At 38.9% G+C, this 14,079-nt stretch overlaps 1 protein-coding gene across 1 annotated transcript; it reads left to right on the top strand.

The window, feature by feature from the left end:
* The first annotated feature begins 299 nt into the window (after nucleotides 1-299).
* On the top strand, nucleotides 300-10,357 carry srsf6a (serine and arginine rich splicing factor 6a). The gene is made up of 6 exons (XM_056448958.1): nucleotides 300-494; nucleotides 3,413-3,657; nucleotides 6,225-6,340; nucleotides 7,425-7,627; nucleotides 9,283-9,360; nucleotides 9,451-10,357. Exons 1-6 carry the CDS (start codon nucleotides 388-390, stop codon nucleotides 9,914-9,916), a joined length of 1,215 nt encoding a protein of 404 aa, XP_056304933.1. The 5' UTR covers nucleotides 300-387; the 3' UTR covers nucleotides 9,917-10,357.
* The last annotated feature ends 3,722 nt before the right edge of the window (nucleotides 10,358-14,079 follow it).

The following is a 14,079-nucleotide window of genomic DNA, read 5'->3' as shown; positions in this document are numbered from 1 at the left end:
CTTATCATCAAAAGAACATGTTTTATTTAATTTTGGTTGTGTGCTATGATATCATGTAGCCTACGTTTCTTATGTTTATGACCATCATTCAGGCACTGCACTGCGTAAATATGAATATTATAAATGTTACCACGGTTCATTTATTCTGTTAATCTCTCATTTTAATCACTCAAATGAGCACACTAACGTTACTCAATAAACGCTCGTTTATGAATTTGTCTCAGTAGTTTGCGCAGGACGTTTTAAAATTAAGGGCTCTTATTTTGGAATGTGCGTCCTGAATGAAAGAGAGTTTCCGGTTCAGCATAGAACAAAAAGCCTGTTGTGGCTGTTTTCATGCACTGGAGGTAATCGGCGGTGCGGCTGCTGAGCGCGAATTAAATCAACATGCCTCGGGTTTATATCGGCAGGCTGAGTTATCATGTCCGCGAGAAGGACATCCAGCGGTTCTTCAGCGGCTACGGGAAACTGCTGGAGGTGGACCTGAAGAACGGGTGAGTTCATTCGGCGACAGACCCCCAGACACGCGTGCAGCGAGAGCTCGGCACTTTAAAAAAAACAACAAATGACCGTTTTTTAATATGTACTCATTAACTATAAGGTTATATAGTAAATGTTTAGCTGCAATGCTTTTATGGCGATGTAAAGTTAGTCAGTGTTGCAAAAGTGCTAGACCCGGAGTCGCCACGTTTGCACCGCTGAAGCGCCTCTTCTTGTCGGCCTACAAACACCAGCAGCTCCGCGGAGAAAATTAGCGCCTGTGGGCGGAGTCTGGAGGCCTGCAACTTTAATAAAACGGCGTTTACAAGTTCTTTCATTAATTCTTTGCGTGGAGTTTAGATAATTGTTTAACAATACAAGGTAAAATGCCCCTTTTTGTCAAACGAATGTCACATGTGGGGCCTCGTATGTTTGCGTTCCTGCAGCGTTAGCGTTAAATATCGTCAGTGCCATGCAAACTTTTAAATGTAACGTCATTACCTTTACATCCTCTAAGATATGTGAAAGAATAGTTTCTAGCAAAGTCCAAAAACTAGAATTGGGGTTTGGATATGCTAGCTATGCAACGTGCTCACATAGGCTAGCAAGAAGCTAAAACGTGCTAAAGACATAACATTAACCTAACACGAACAAACCGCAAATGTAACATTAACAACAGCCTTGCGAGGTTCTTGTATGATAGACGGCATGAGTTTAAACATTCAGCTAGTAGGCGGCATGAGCTATCAAAGTAATGCTTTATAACGATATATTTATTTAGAAAGATCCTATTCACCCAAGGAGTGTGTATAAAAATAACCTAAATTTGTGACTCTGGATTACAGAACCAGCCTGTAGTTGCAATAGCCAAAAATACATTGAATATGTCAATTGTATTTACCTTATTTGTAAGTATAGATTATTCCCCCATGAAAACATTTAGCATATATATATATATATATATATATATATATATATATATATATATATATATATATATATATATATATATATATATATATATATATATATATATATACACTAATATAAAAAAAACAGGGTTCATACAGTCATGGAAAACCTGGAAATGTTCACAGTCACAGGCCTTAAAGGGACAGTTTACTCGAAGACAAAAATTTTCTCACTATTTACTCCCCCTTCAATTGTTTCAATAGGAGTTATTAAATTATATATTTTTTTGTTCATTTAAAAAAAAACTCATAAATGTTTAAAACAAGTGAAGCGTGTAATGAAAATGGCAAGTAATTTTTGGGTGAACTATGTCTTTAAAAATGCATGCAGATGATAAACCTTTGCTACATTATGATTGGACTCTATATTAAACTAATCCCAACATTGCATATCCTGCGATGCGACTATTGCGGACACATATGTTGCAATATCAATGCTGAAATGATATATTGTGTAACCCTAATTGTGATTACTTTTCTGTTCTTGGCCAAAAACTTGCTCTCACATTATTAGTATTGTGTAAGCATGATCACAATCAATTTTACATGGATATATAAACAAAATAGATTGTTGTGTGTTCTATGATGTGCTGTAATACATTTGAACATTATAGTTTTCTTATTTAATATGTATATGTAGACATTACATGAAACGTTACGTCATGAAAATGTACTTGAAAGTTCTGAAAATAATTTTAGTAAAAAATGTGTATGAACCCTGAAAAAATATTAAGCATTGGCGAGATATTGTACTTGGTAATATAAAAATATTATTAATGGTAATATCCTGATATTGGTCTGTGCTGGGGCTAAATGATTAGTGACCTGCGATTTTATTGTGAGCATTTGTCTATAAAGCCGGCTCTGTAATCATCTGTGGACCTCTATCAAGTGTTCTGCTGGAGCATCGTTCACTACACATCTATACTTCACTTCCATGCTGCACAATATTTGCTTGCGATTAGTCAAATCTTAAATAATCACTCTGTGATATTGACAGCTGTTTGTGCAGCTTTTCAGTGGTCTACAGGCTTTTGTAGTAAATGTGGCTAATGTTTAACTTGGAAGCATGTGCAAATATCACAATGACATTTGTACCCAAAACTCACTTCATTTAAGTCCTCCTTTAAAAATGTCTTGCACAGAATAAAACAGGGCCGCATGATTCTGGCTCAAATGAGAATCACTTTTTTTTTTCTTAAAGGTTCCATAAATTTAAAATATAGTTTCATATAGATGTTCGTATCAGTATTGTTAGTTTTTAAGACTTCTATTAGCTAGTGTGCCCCAAAACAGTGACAATTCACATTTAGAAGATATACAACTGATATCAACATGTAAAGTTTGTAGTTTGTCACTTCCGCCTAAATCAGGGGTGTCCAAACTTGGTCCTGGAGGGCCGGTGTCCTGCATAGTTTAGCCTAAACATCCTTCAACACACCTGCCTGGAAGTTTCTAGTATATCTAGAAAGGGCTTGATTGTCTGGTTCAGGTGTGTTTAATTGGGGTTGGAAATAAAACATGCAGGACACCGGCCCTCCAGGACCAAGTTTGGACATTCCTGGCCTAAATGGATCGATGTATTTTTTTTCACATCTCCTCATACTTCAGTTTCTCATCACATCATAACCAATCAAATGCTCTTTACTATCTGACATACCCCGCCCCCTTCAAGATGCTTTTCATTGGATGCGCCTGAGCTCAACCACTCTCTGGCAAAGCGTCGGTAAAATGACTCTATTGGTTTTTGTAAGGGGAGGAGCTACTCTGTCCCACCTGCTCATCGTGTTTCGGTTGAGATTACGGCAAACATCAAATAAAAAGGCACATTTCAGCACTTCACAGGACCTTGATGATGATTCGTCATGAGTTACTCAGTCACCCCCTGTTGTCGCAATGAGTAGTACGATAGCGAATGCACAGAGCTTTGCGTTTGAGCCTGACAGGTGCTGTTCTTCTAGGTATGGCTTCGTGGAGTTTGAAGACACCCGTGACGCGGACGATGCCGTGTATGAGCTGAACGGTAAAGAGCTGTGTGGCGAGAGGGTGATGGTGGAGCATGCCCGGGGTCCACGCAGAGACCGCGACAGCTATGGAGGAGGAGGAGGAGGCGGCGGTGGTGGAGGAGGAGGAGGAGGAGGAGGAGGTTATTATGGTGGTGGCGGAGGAGGAGGCAGCAGCGGCGGTGGTGGTGGTGGAGGACGCAGTAAGTGTTCAGTCATGTAGTACTGTCTTAGCAGAGAGCACTTTATTTGATCAATTTATCAAGTTTCCTTTATTTTGTCATTCAAAACTTCACAGGAGATGAAATGACCTTGCACTCAGCAAGAAAATATAGTACTATATCTCTTAGCAGCAGAAAAAATGATATTTTTCATTCATGAATATCAAAATACACTATGTAAGCCAGTTAAAATCACAGAGACAATTATAAACAATTACATCGTTGTACACATTTCTGATGTGTAGTAGTTTAACTTCATCTACAATTTAATTCTCTCATTATATCAATTATTCTGTTATTTGTGCCCCTCTGTCCTGCTTGTGGATTGCTGCTGACCTGCAGAGTTTACCTCCAACACACTCCCGGTCTGGATGCTGATTATCTTCAGATTAGGAGCTGAACTCTGTGGGACAGCAACCCTTCAGGAGCACGAATGGACAGCTGTATTCTCAGAGGATATCTGCAAAAAATAAGCATGCAAAACTCCATATTACCCAGTTTTAAATTTCTTCACGTTTAATGCTGCTTATAAGGGACTTTAGTGTCATTAATATGAACCTAAACGTTATCTAATTTGGCATTTATACTTGTATCTGCTTGTGCTGCTGAGAATGCAAAGATTTGTAAAGTTTATTTTATTTTAAGGGGCAAAGAAACCCAAACCACAGCTTTCTGGATTCATTCTGTAATGCTAATGAAGTGTCCTATATGAATTTAAGCCTTTAGGTCCGTCACATCTATTATTACCCTGTTTATTTATTTATTGTCAAAGATTGTAGCTGAATTATTATTATTATAATTTTTTTATTTGAACTACTAGATATTTGAAACATTATTTTGTTTATACGATTGTGTGCATGTGCAGTTATTATTGTGTACATTTAATTAATTAATTTATTTTTAAGTATAAAATAGTTTTCCTTTTCCCCATATACCATTTCTTTATAGAGATTGGGAACTTGCGTCATGGTATGTTGCATTGTGTGTAGCTGTTGCCATATTTAGGACACTGAGAAATAAATTGCTGATTCATATTAATAGTTTTTGAATACAGATTGGATTATATAATATTAGATGTTAAATTCATTAATTCCCTCACTAAAAGTGGCTAAAACAACATAATATAGCTACATCTGCAGCAATTTAAAGATCATTTATTATGGCATCACCCTGACTCATGTTAAATGCTTAGTTAAAGCATTAAAGCAAGCTACTTTGAAATAATGTGTATTGTGGACAGTGCTTGTATTTAACTTATATTTATATTTGTGCTGTCTCAATCTGTACAAACAAATTATGAACTACTTCTACACAAGTTTTCCTGCCATGTTTGTGTAGCATGTGCTTAGATGTTAATCTAGCTTTTATCAGTAATCAAAAAATGCAACTAGAATTTTGCTTATTTCAACACAATCTTAAAGGGATAATTCAACCAAAAATGCAGTTTATCATCAGTTACTCACCCTTTACTTGTTTCAAACCATTGAGTTTCTTCTGATATTTTGAAGAATGTTGCAAACCTGCATTGGCCTCCATAGTATTTGTTTTTCATAGTATGGAAGTCAATGGTTGCAGGTTTCCAGCTTTACTCAAGATATCTGTTTTTGTCTTTAACAGAAGAAACTCAAAGTCTGGAACCACCAGAGGAAGAGTAAATGCATAGTAAACCTAATTTTTTTGGAGAGATCTGTTCCTTTAAGTCAAATAGCATAATCATAACATGTATGTAAACGATTACTACTCGCTCTGTACTGTAGCTCCAGTGTCCTTCAATCCACCAGTGCACTTCGCTGTGACCGCAGCTTTCCATTCTCTATCCCCTATTCTGAGTTCTAGCCCAGTGGAAAGTAAGCATCAACGTCCATGTCTAAGTTATGAACTACTTCAGATTTGATTTTCACAATAACAAAGTCCTTGATTGTTTCAATTTGAAAGAGTCCAGTGGGGGCTGAGGCTGAGTCCAAGTGTCGTTGTGGCTAAGATGACTACCTGACCGGTTTGGCCTTGGCCTCTTCACCTTACAATGTGTGTGTGACCTTTGCCCCTTGATGCTTTGGCTGACCTAACCGGAAGCCAAGACGACCACAGCCTTTTGCCAATAGACCAGGGGTGATGGTGAGGAATGCCACTAGTTATTGCTATGTTGTCCTTATGGAAAAGCCTCTAGCCAAGATGTAATAGAAATGTCTGAAATGGAGACATTGGGTTTTGCACTAGCAATTTCTGTGCGGGCAAGTCAGGATGTTCATGCCAAGGTTTTTATTAAATATTTAAATGTATCAGATTAATTTTGCCCTGAAAGACCTGAGATTTGATCGTCTGGTCAGCCTTATTGTGTGTCTTATCAGATTCTCTTTTATCCAAATAGTAATGCCTTTCTGGGAGGCAGCAAAGTGCTCTTGAGTCTCAACAGGTTGGCAATAAGCAACAGAGGGCAAATATGACCTGTATTTCCTAATAGACTCATTATTAATTCAGTGGCGTCCATCTTTCCTTGGTTTGTCTCTTATAAAAGGTGTTCTTATGTTCCCTCCCCTTGTGTACTGAAGGTGGTTACAGCAGCAGGAGTCGCACCGGTAGGGACAAGTATGGTCCTCCTGTTCGCACTGAGTATCGGCTCATTGTGGAGAATCTGTCTAGTCGCTGCAGCTGGCAAGACCTAAAGGTAATGGTGGTAAAATGACACACAACACTGGTCCTAAGGTTTAATGCAGAAGATGGTTAGTCTGATTTTAAGCTTCTTTGTTACTTCAGTGGTCTCAAGTGATTAATTGAACCAAAAATAATTAAGTGTAAAATCATTTGAGATCAATTCTGGGATTTTCTAAATGCTTCAATTTTTCTTTTGAATCTTGACAGCAGTTCAGAATCGATTCAAGAGAAAATTGATGCACTTTGAAAATGCCAGAATCGATAGCCATACTGTTTACCTCCCCATACTCCAATACCTCTTAATCCTAAAACAATCATTAATAAAATTAGTGAGTTGCAAGTGCATTCATAGTGAGCCTGTTTAAGAACTAGCCCAGAGCGCCGTCTCCTGTTTAAGAACTAGCCCAGAGCGCCGTCTGCCGTTCAGAAACTAGCCCAGAGCGCCGTCTGCCGTTCAGGAACTAGCCCAGAGCGCCGTCTGCCGTTCAGGAACTAGCCCAGAGCGCCGTCTGCCGTTCAGGAACTAGCCCAGAGCGCCGTCTGCCGTTCAGGAACTAGCCCAGAGCGCCGTCTGCCGTTCAGGAACTAGCCCAGAGCGCCGTCTGCCGTTCAGGAACTAGCCCAGAGCGCCGTCTGCCGTTCAGGAACTAGCCCAGAGCGCCGTCTGCCGTTCAGAAACTAGCCCAGAGCGCCGTCTGCCGTTCAGGAACTAGCCCAGAGCGCCGTCTGCCGTTCAGGAACTAGCCCAGAGCGCCATCTTAAACTAGTTTTGAGTGCAGCCTGCTCTTCAAAACTAGTCTAGAATGCCATAATCTGGTGTTAAACTTGCCCAGAGTGCCACCTGCTGTTGCAAACTAAGCTCAGAATAGATTTAAGCATACACGTACAGTTTTTGAAAATATTAGGATCGATTTCTCAGGCTTTTTTCACCATTTAACTATGTGTAAATTGAATGTTTGTCGCTTGGTTTTGATTGCAGCAAGTCTTTTATCAGCTAAAACTAAAGTTTGATCTTGTATTTGATCGATTCTTTTTGAACAGTACTTTCCCATAAGAAGCTGTTGTGCATGAAGCTGAAGTTTGGGTTCTCTTTGCAGGATTTCATGCGACAGGCAGGTGAGGTGACTTACGCGGATGCCCATAAGGAGCGTGCCAATGAGGGCGTCATTGAGTTTCGCTCTTACTCTGACATGCGGAGAGCTCTGGAGAAACTGGATGGCACTGACATTAATGGCAGGAAGATTCGTCTGGTTGAAGACAAGCCACGAAGACGACGCTCCTACTCTGGGAGTCGCTCCCGGTGAGACTTTGCCATTTTTGCTTCTGGTATATCTTGGGGTTCTCATGGGTCATTTTTTTTTTTATTGCTGGCTTTTATTTTAAAGCACGCTTTTATCTATTAACAATTTTGCCAAATCCCAATGCTCCACAGAGCACATTTTCATAAGGGCAACAGTATTTACACTTACATGCAGGGTTGACTCTGCGTCTTTGATGTAATTGGTTAGAAAGTAAATAGTTACTGTAAATTTACTTGTTCTGCTGAAATGATCATTTTTAGTTTTTTTATTTAGTTATTTCGACTTGCCCTAAATGGTGTACATTAAATCGCCGTATAGGAATCGATAAAGATGCAGCGTAATGTGTTTTATGCAGAATGAGAAATTAAATAGAAAAATGAGTAAACGACAATATAAGGTATAAATTTAGAGAACCAGTGTAACTGTAAAGATATATTTTTATTCCGATATTTTGCATATACATTTTTCAACAATGTCTTGTCCAACAGCTGCACATGCTTAAATTAAATTGTATGTTTTGCCAGTATATATGTATGAAATATGGTGCCATTAAACTTTATTTTTTATTTACATTTATTTTTCATTCTGTTTGACTCCAATTTAAAGAATTAAGTTAATTTCTATAGTCCATGCATTAAGATTTGTGGATTAGTACACTGCTCGCAAAGAAAAAAAGGGAACACTTAAACGACACAATGTAAAACCAAGTCGATCACACTTCTGTGAAATCAAACTGCACGCTTAGGAAGCAACACTGATTGACAATCAATTTCACTAGCTGTTGTGCAGATAAAATAGACAACTGGTGGAAATTGACCACAGACCCCTTCTCAGTTCCTATGCTTTCTGGCTGATGTTTTGGTCACTTTTGTATGCTGGTGGTCCTTTCATACTTGTGGTAGCAGTAGACGGAGTCTGCAAACAATACAGGTGGCTGAGGTATATTCATAACCGTGTTCGTATTTTACTGTCATGCTTTTTTAATAAAAATGCTAAAATATAAATTTAAATATATTATGGATTATATATCTACTCCCGTATAGCAGTCCCACACCATTCTGTCACACAATGCCACTGGAATATCCTGTCAGTAATGTCTAGTGGCTGGGAATGAGGTTTTTAGTGTCTGCTGTTAATGTTGTGTTTGTGTGTTTACATGGATGAATATGGCCACAGTGTAAATACAAAGTACAGTTACGATCTTATTGCCACATTAGATCGTTATGATAACATGATATATGCCTTTTAGTGATTTCCTGATGATAAATACCAAAAAACAACACAACTGTAATAACTACAGCAATCACCATCGTCTGATCTCATATGAAGCAAGGGATCGTGATGACGCATGATGGCAGGTGCTGTGGTGCTGTCCCAAATCTTAGGGATAAAATTTAAAGCCCTTCACACTTCGTTTTAAGAGCCAAGGGGAAGGGGTACAAAAATATTTGGGATTGGGCCTTAGTCATTTAAATTACCTATTGAGTAATTTTAGTTACCTTTTAGATTGTTTTTTGAAACAGAAAAAGTAATTTTAAAACAATTGTAATGAGCAATTAATTCATTTTTTCCAATTAACTTGCCGAACATGAAGTAAAGCAAAGTATTAAAAATAAAAAAACTGATTTATTTTATTGCTTTTTTTATTCACCAGGTCTCGTAGCCGTCGTCGTTCACGCAGCAGGAGTCGCCGTAGCAGCCGTTCCCGTAGCAATTCAAGATCTCGCTCAAGGTAATTTGTTGAAAGACAATTCAAACTGATCGAGTGTTAATGTCTCTTGGAGCTTGTCTTTTTCATGGTCTTTTGTTTTGTCTTTTGCAGGTCCCGCTCTCGCCGTCACCGCTCCCGCTCCAGGTCAGGCCACAGGTCTCGTTCCAAATCAGGACAAAAGTCTCGCTCCAAATCTCCATCCAGCAAGTCTCGCTCTCGCAACCGCAAATCTCGTTCCCGCTCTCGCTCCCGCACGCACAAATCACGCAGTCGGTCAACTAGTCGCAAGTCTCGCTCCCGCTCCGATGACCGTAAGTCCCGCTCCAAGAGCACTTCTAAGGTGAAGTCAGAACGCGGTCGCTCCAAGGAGAAGTCGGTCAGCAAGAAATCCAGGAGCAGGTCTGCTTCGCCTATGGAGAATGGAGATGGGGAGCGTCCCAAATCTGCTTCTCGCTCTCCATCACCTCAGGCTGAACAGAGCAAATACAAGTCTCCAGACAGGCACTCGCGCTCCCGCTCGAAGTCTGCCTCGCGCTCTAAATCCCGCTCCCGTTCCAGATCTGCGTCCCAAGACTAGTGTAGAGAAGTTACTTTTTTCCCCCCCTTTATTTTATCCTCCCCACCACCTGATTAGATGTACATTTGTCAAGGATAGTTTTCTAATGGCTATGGTGTCCAGATCCAGGCATTTCGTTTTTGCTTTTTAATTCCGTGTCTTCTATAGAGAGAGAATCATAGCTTCGATATTTTATACACACACACAGACACACACACCAATGGCATGGAAATGATCATCGGATTATATTTAGTGCGCTGCATGTCAATCTTTTTTAAACTGTGATCCTCTGTGCTGTGTGGGCTGGATTAAAGGCCTCTTGGTATTGAAACGACTGACCACTGCGTCTTGTGGCTTCTACAGTGCTGTCTGCCATCTAAAGAAACAAGGCTTCCTTTTCTTCATGTAATTAGCCAATTGAAATCTCTGTTTTTGTTTTATTAAATTTCACTACCTATTTCACTGTTGTTGTTTGGTTTTTTGTTGATGCTTGTTTCTGTGTGCTTTGAAATGGTCATATTCTTCGTTTGATGTATTCAACTCAAACATGAAGACAGGGTGGTAAAGAGTAGCTCTGCTTTTTAAATGACAGCTAGTAGTGTTTTGTTTGATCACAGCTCTGTCAGTCAATGAAGAAGATTTTCATTTACTAAACCTATATGAAGACACATTTAATTAGGTGAGTGGAGGGCCCTACGAATCTGCCATTATATATCTTTGAAAACAGGTGATAGGTTAAGGCAAAGGGGTCATAAAAGAGCATGAGAGAGGACTTGGGGATGCATTGAGAACCCTCTGTGTCAGAAAGGCATGAAATGTAAACAACACGTGTTGAAACTGTCATGTATATTTGAAAAGACGCATACTGTATGGGAGAGGAGTCCAGTTTAGATGTTTGAATCATAGATACTCGTCATGATTACCAAATGTGAACTGTATGTGGAAAAACTGTGATGATTATATTAGATCTGTACATTATAAGGGCCAACAAGAAGAGGGGCCTTTAAATAGGGGTCGTAAAGGAGTAGGAGCTGGGAGAGGCCTGTTGAACCAGTAAACAGCTGTGAAAACACAAAGATGGGAGGAAGCAAGGATAAAGGGGATAGCAAATTTGAGGGACATTGGATTTGTCCTGGGGAGAGACTGAGATGGGTCTGCTCTAGGCTGTCTCTGCTTTTTTGGGAAATATTTCAATAAAGTATATTCTGATATTCATAACCCCAGTCTGAGCTTGATTCATTAAGAAAACAGCCAGAAACCACAACAACAGCAGTTGAGCTCAAGTGCATCAAAAAAAAGCAAATGAAAAGTTTCTTGAAGTGGGCGGGGCATGTCGCATACTAGAGAGCATTTGATTGGTGAAACTGAGGCAAAGTGGAAAAAAACACCTTAAACCATTTTAAAGGGATCTTATAAAGAAAATCTGTATATCAGTTAATTAAGAGATCAGTATTTAGAAATGACAGTACTGTGAGCCTTGGAGACCAATGTTTTCTCAATGTCATGTAAATTCTACAAACAGTTGAGTGACTCCTGTTGTGGTTTCTGGCTTTTCTCTTAATGAATCAAGCTCAGACTGGGGTTATGAATATCAGAAGAATATACTTTATTGGAATATTTCCCAAAAAAGCAGAGACAGCCTGGAGCAGACCCATCTCAGTCTCTCCCCAGGACAAATCCAATGTCCCTCAAATTTGCCATCCCCTTTATCCTTGCTTCCTCCCATCTTTGTGTTTTCACAGCTGTTTACTGGTTAAACAGGCCTCTCCCAGCTCCTACTCCTTCACGACCCCTTTTTAAAGACCCCTCTTCTTGTTGGCCCTTATAATGTACAGATCTAATATAATCATCACCGTTTTTCCACATACAGTTCACATTTGGTAATCATGACTAGTATCCATGTTTCAAACATCTAAACTGGACTCTTCTCTCCCATACAGTATGTGTCTTTTCAAATATACATGACCGTTTCAACATGTGTTGTATACATTTCATGCGTTTCTGACACAGAGGGTTCTCAATGCATCCCCAAGTCTTCTCTCATGCTCTTTTATGACCCCTTTGCCTTAACCTATTACCTGTTTTCAAAGATATATAATAGCAGATACGTAGGGCCCTCCACTCACCTAATTAAATGTGTCTTCATATAGGTTTAGTAAATAAAATAAATCTTCCTCACTCACAGCCAGCATTTGCCTGTACTTTAGGTTGTTCATCCAGATCTGATGCGCAGCAGTGTCAGCAGGAGAACAGCGTTCAAAACACAGACTGATATGTGGGTCTAGCAGGGTATCTGCGGGGTTTTAAATTTCAGAAACAAATTTGTAGGCCTTAAAAGTCTTAAATTTACTGAAAAATTAGGTGTAGGTCTTAAATGATGTTAAACACGCCTTAATTTTATGTCCATGTAAAGCTACTCATGTTTATAATGCACTTGAGAAGTTTATATTAATGGTTGGGATAATTCGTATAAAAAGATGTCAATGTAAACACGAGTGGCTCAAAAAATGCATTTTTGTTTGTTTTTTAAAATGCAAATAAAACAGCTGACATGTAAACAATGTGTGTATACAGTACGCAAAATATCAATTATATGCATTGTCAATGGAAAAAAGGAAAAGCAAGAAAGAAAAAAACAAAGGACATGAACTAAAGTGTAAGATGTTTAAGGTTCAATTCCAGTATATAAATTAAAGTCAATACAAAATGACAGTGGTACAGAGTAGCTCCTCCCCTTTTTAAATGATAGCTAGTAGTGTTTTGTTTGATCACAGCTCTGCCAGTGAGCAGTTGAGCTCAGGCACATCAAATGAAAAGCAAATGAGAAGTTTCTTTAAGGGGCGGGGCATGTCAGCTGCTACAGAGCATTTGATTGGTCAATATTTGACCAGAAACTGAGGCAAAGTGAAAAAATGTCTTGCTCTTATAAAGAAAATCTGGGTATATCTAGCCACAGTTGAGTAATAAGAGATCAGTATATGGAAATGTCAGTATCATGAGCCCCAGAGACCATAGTTTTCTCGTTGCCTTGTAAATTCCACAAACTGTTGAGTGACTCAGGTCACAGCCTGCATTTGCCTGTACTTTAGGTTGTTCATCCAGATCTGATGCACAGCAGTGTCAGCAGGAGAACAGCAGTCAAAACAGACTGATATGTTGCTCAAGCAGGGTATCTGTGGGGTCCTAAGCCTCTTTCCCACTGCACACGATAAGCGACAGACCGGAAGTCATTCATTTGCAATGGAGAGTAGTCCGGGACCTGCGTGGAGTTCCGATCATCTCCGTATGCAGAAAATTCGGATCCGATTTGAGCTGCAGATATGTTGAAAAATTCTCCTGTGAATAGACCGCATGGGACCGGCCGACCGGATGTGATGTATTCCAGTGTTGTCTAAGCAGGTCCTAGTGCGCGAGATGAGAAATACTAGTTTTTTTGTTATTTTTTAAATCATAAAAAAGTCTATATTAAAAACACATTCCTATTCGTGAATGAGTAATAAACAATATAATTTTTTTCTGTTTTCTCCACATTCCCTTAATTTTTTTTCTAGTATTCATTCATCCAACCATGGTGAACACACGGAGAAAATAAAGGCTCTTGCTTTCGCACTACTACATTTCGGACCCTGCGAGATCAGCTTCTCACATGGTGCGCGACAAAAATGCAAATTCTGTGCGACTGCCACAAGGGGGCGTATTCCGACAGTCGTGTCCAAATGTGTGCAGTGGAAAGGCGGCATTAAAATCTTAAAATGTCTTAATTTTCCTATGTCCATGTAAACCCATTTATGTGTTTATAATGCACCTGAGAAGTTTATTTTAATAGTCAGGATAATTTGTATAAAAAAGGATGTAAATCTAAACACAAGTGGCTCTAAAATTCATTTTTGTTTAAACTTTTTAAAATGCAAATAACACAGAGCTGACATGTAAACAATAAGTGTGTACAATACACAAAATAGCAATTACATGCATTTTCAATGGAAAAAGGAACAGAGAGCAAGAAAGAAAAAACAAAGGACATATATATATATATATATATATATATATATATATATATATATATATATATATATATATATATATATATATATATATATTGAAACACAAAATCCAAATACAACAAAATGGCATTCATTCATTTTTTTTTCAGCTTAGTCCCTTTATTAATCTGGGATCACCAC

This window comes from Danio aesculapii, chromosome 23 (assembly GCF_903798145.1).
Source record: "Danio aesculapii chromosome 23, fDanAes4.1, whole genome shotgun sequence".
NCBI lineage: Eukaryota > Metazoa > Chordata > Actinopteri > Cypriniformes > Danionidae > Danio > Danio aesculapii.
Note: the sequence above shows the minus strand (reverse complement) of the source record. Positions and strands in the feature narration are given on the sequence as shown.

Coding starts and splice junctions, on each gene's coding strand:
- srsf6a (XM_056448958.1), top strand. CDS start 388: ATGCCTCGGGTTTATATCGGCAGGCTGAGTTATCATGTCCGCGAGAAG. Junction 6,341..7,424: donor GCAGCTGGCAAGACCTAAAG/GTAATGGTGGTA, acceptor TTCTCTTTGCAG/GATTTCATGCGACAGGCAGG. Junction 9,361..9,450: donor AATTCAAGATCTCGCTCAAG/GTAATTTGTTGA, acceptor TGTCTTTTGCAG/GTCCCGCTCTCGCCGTCACC.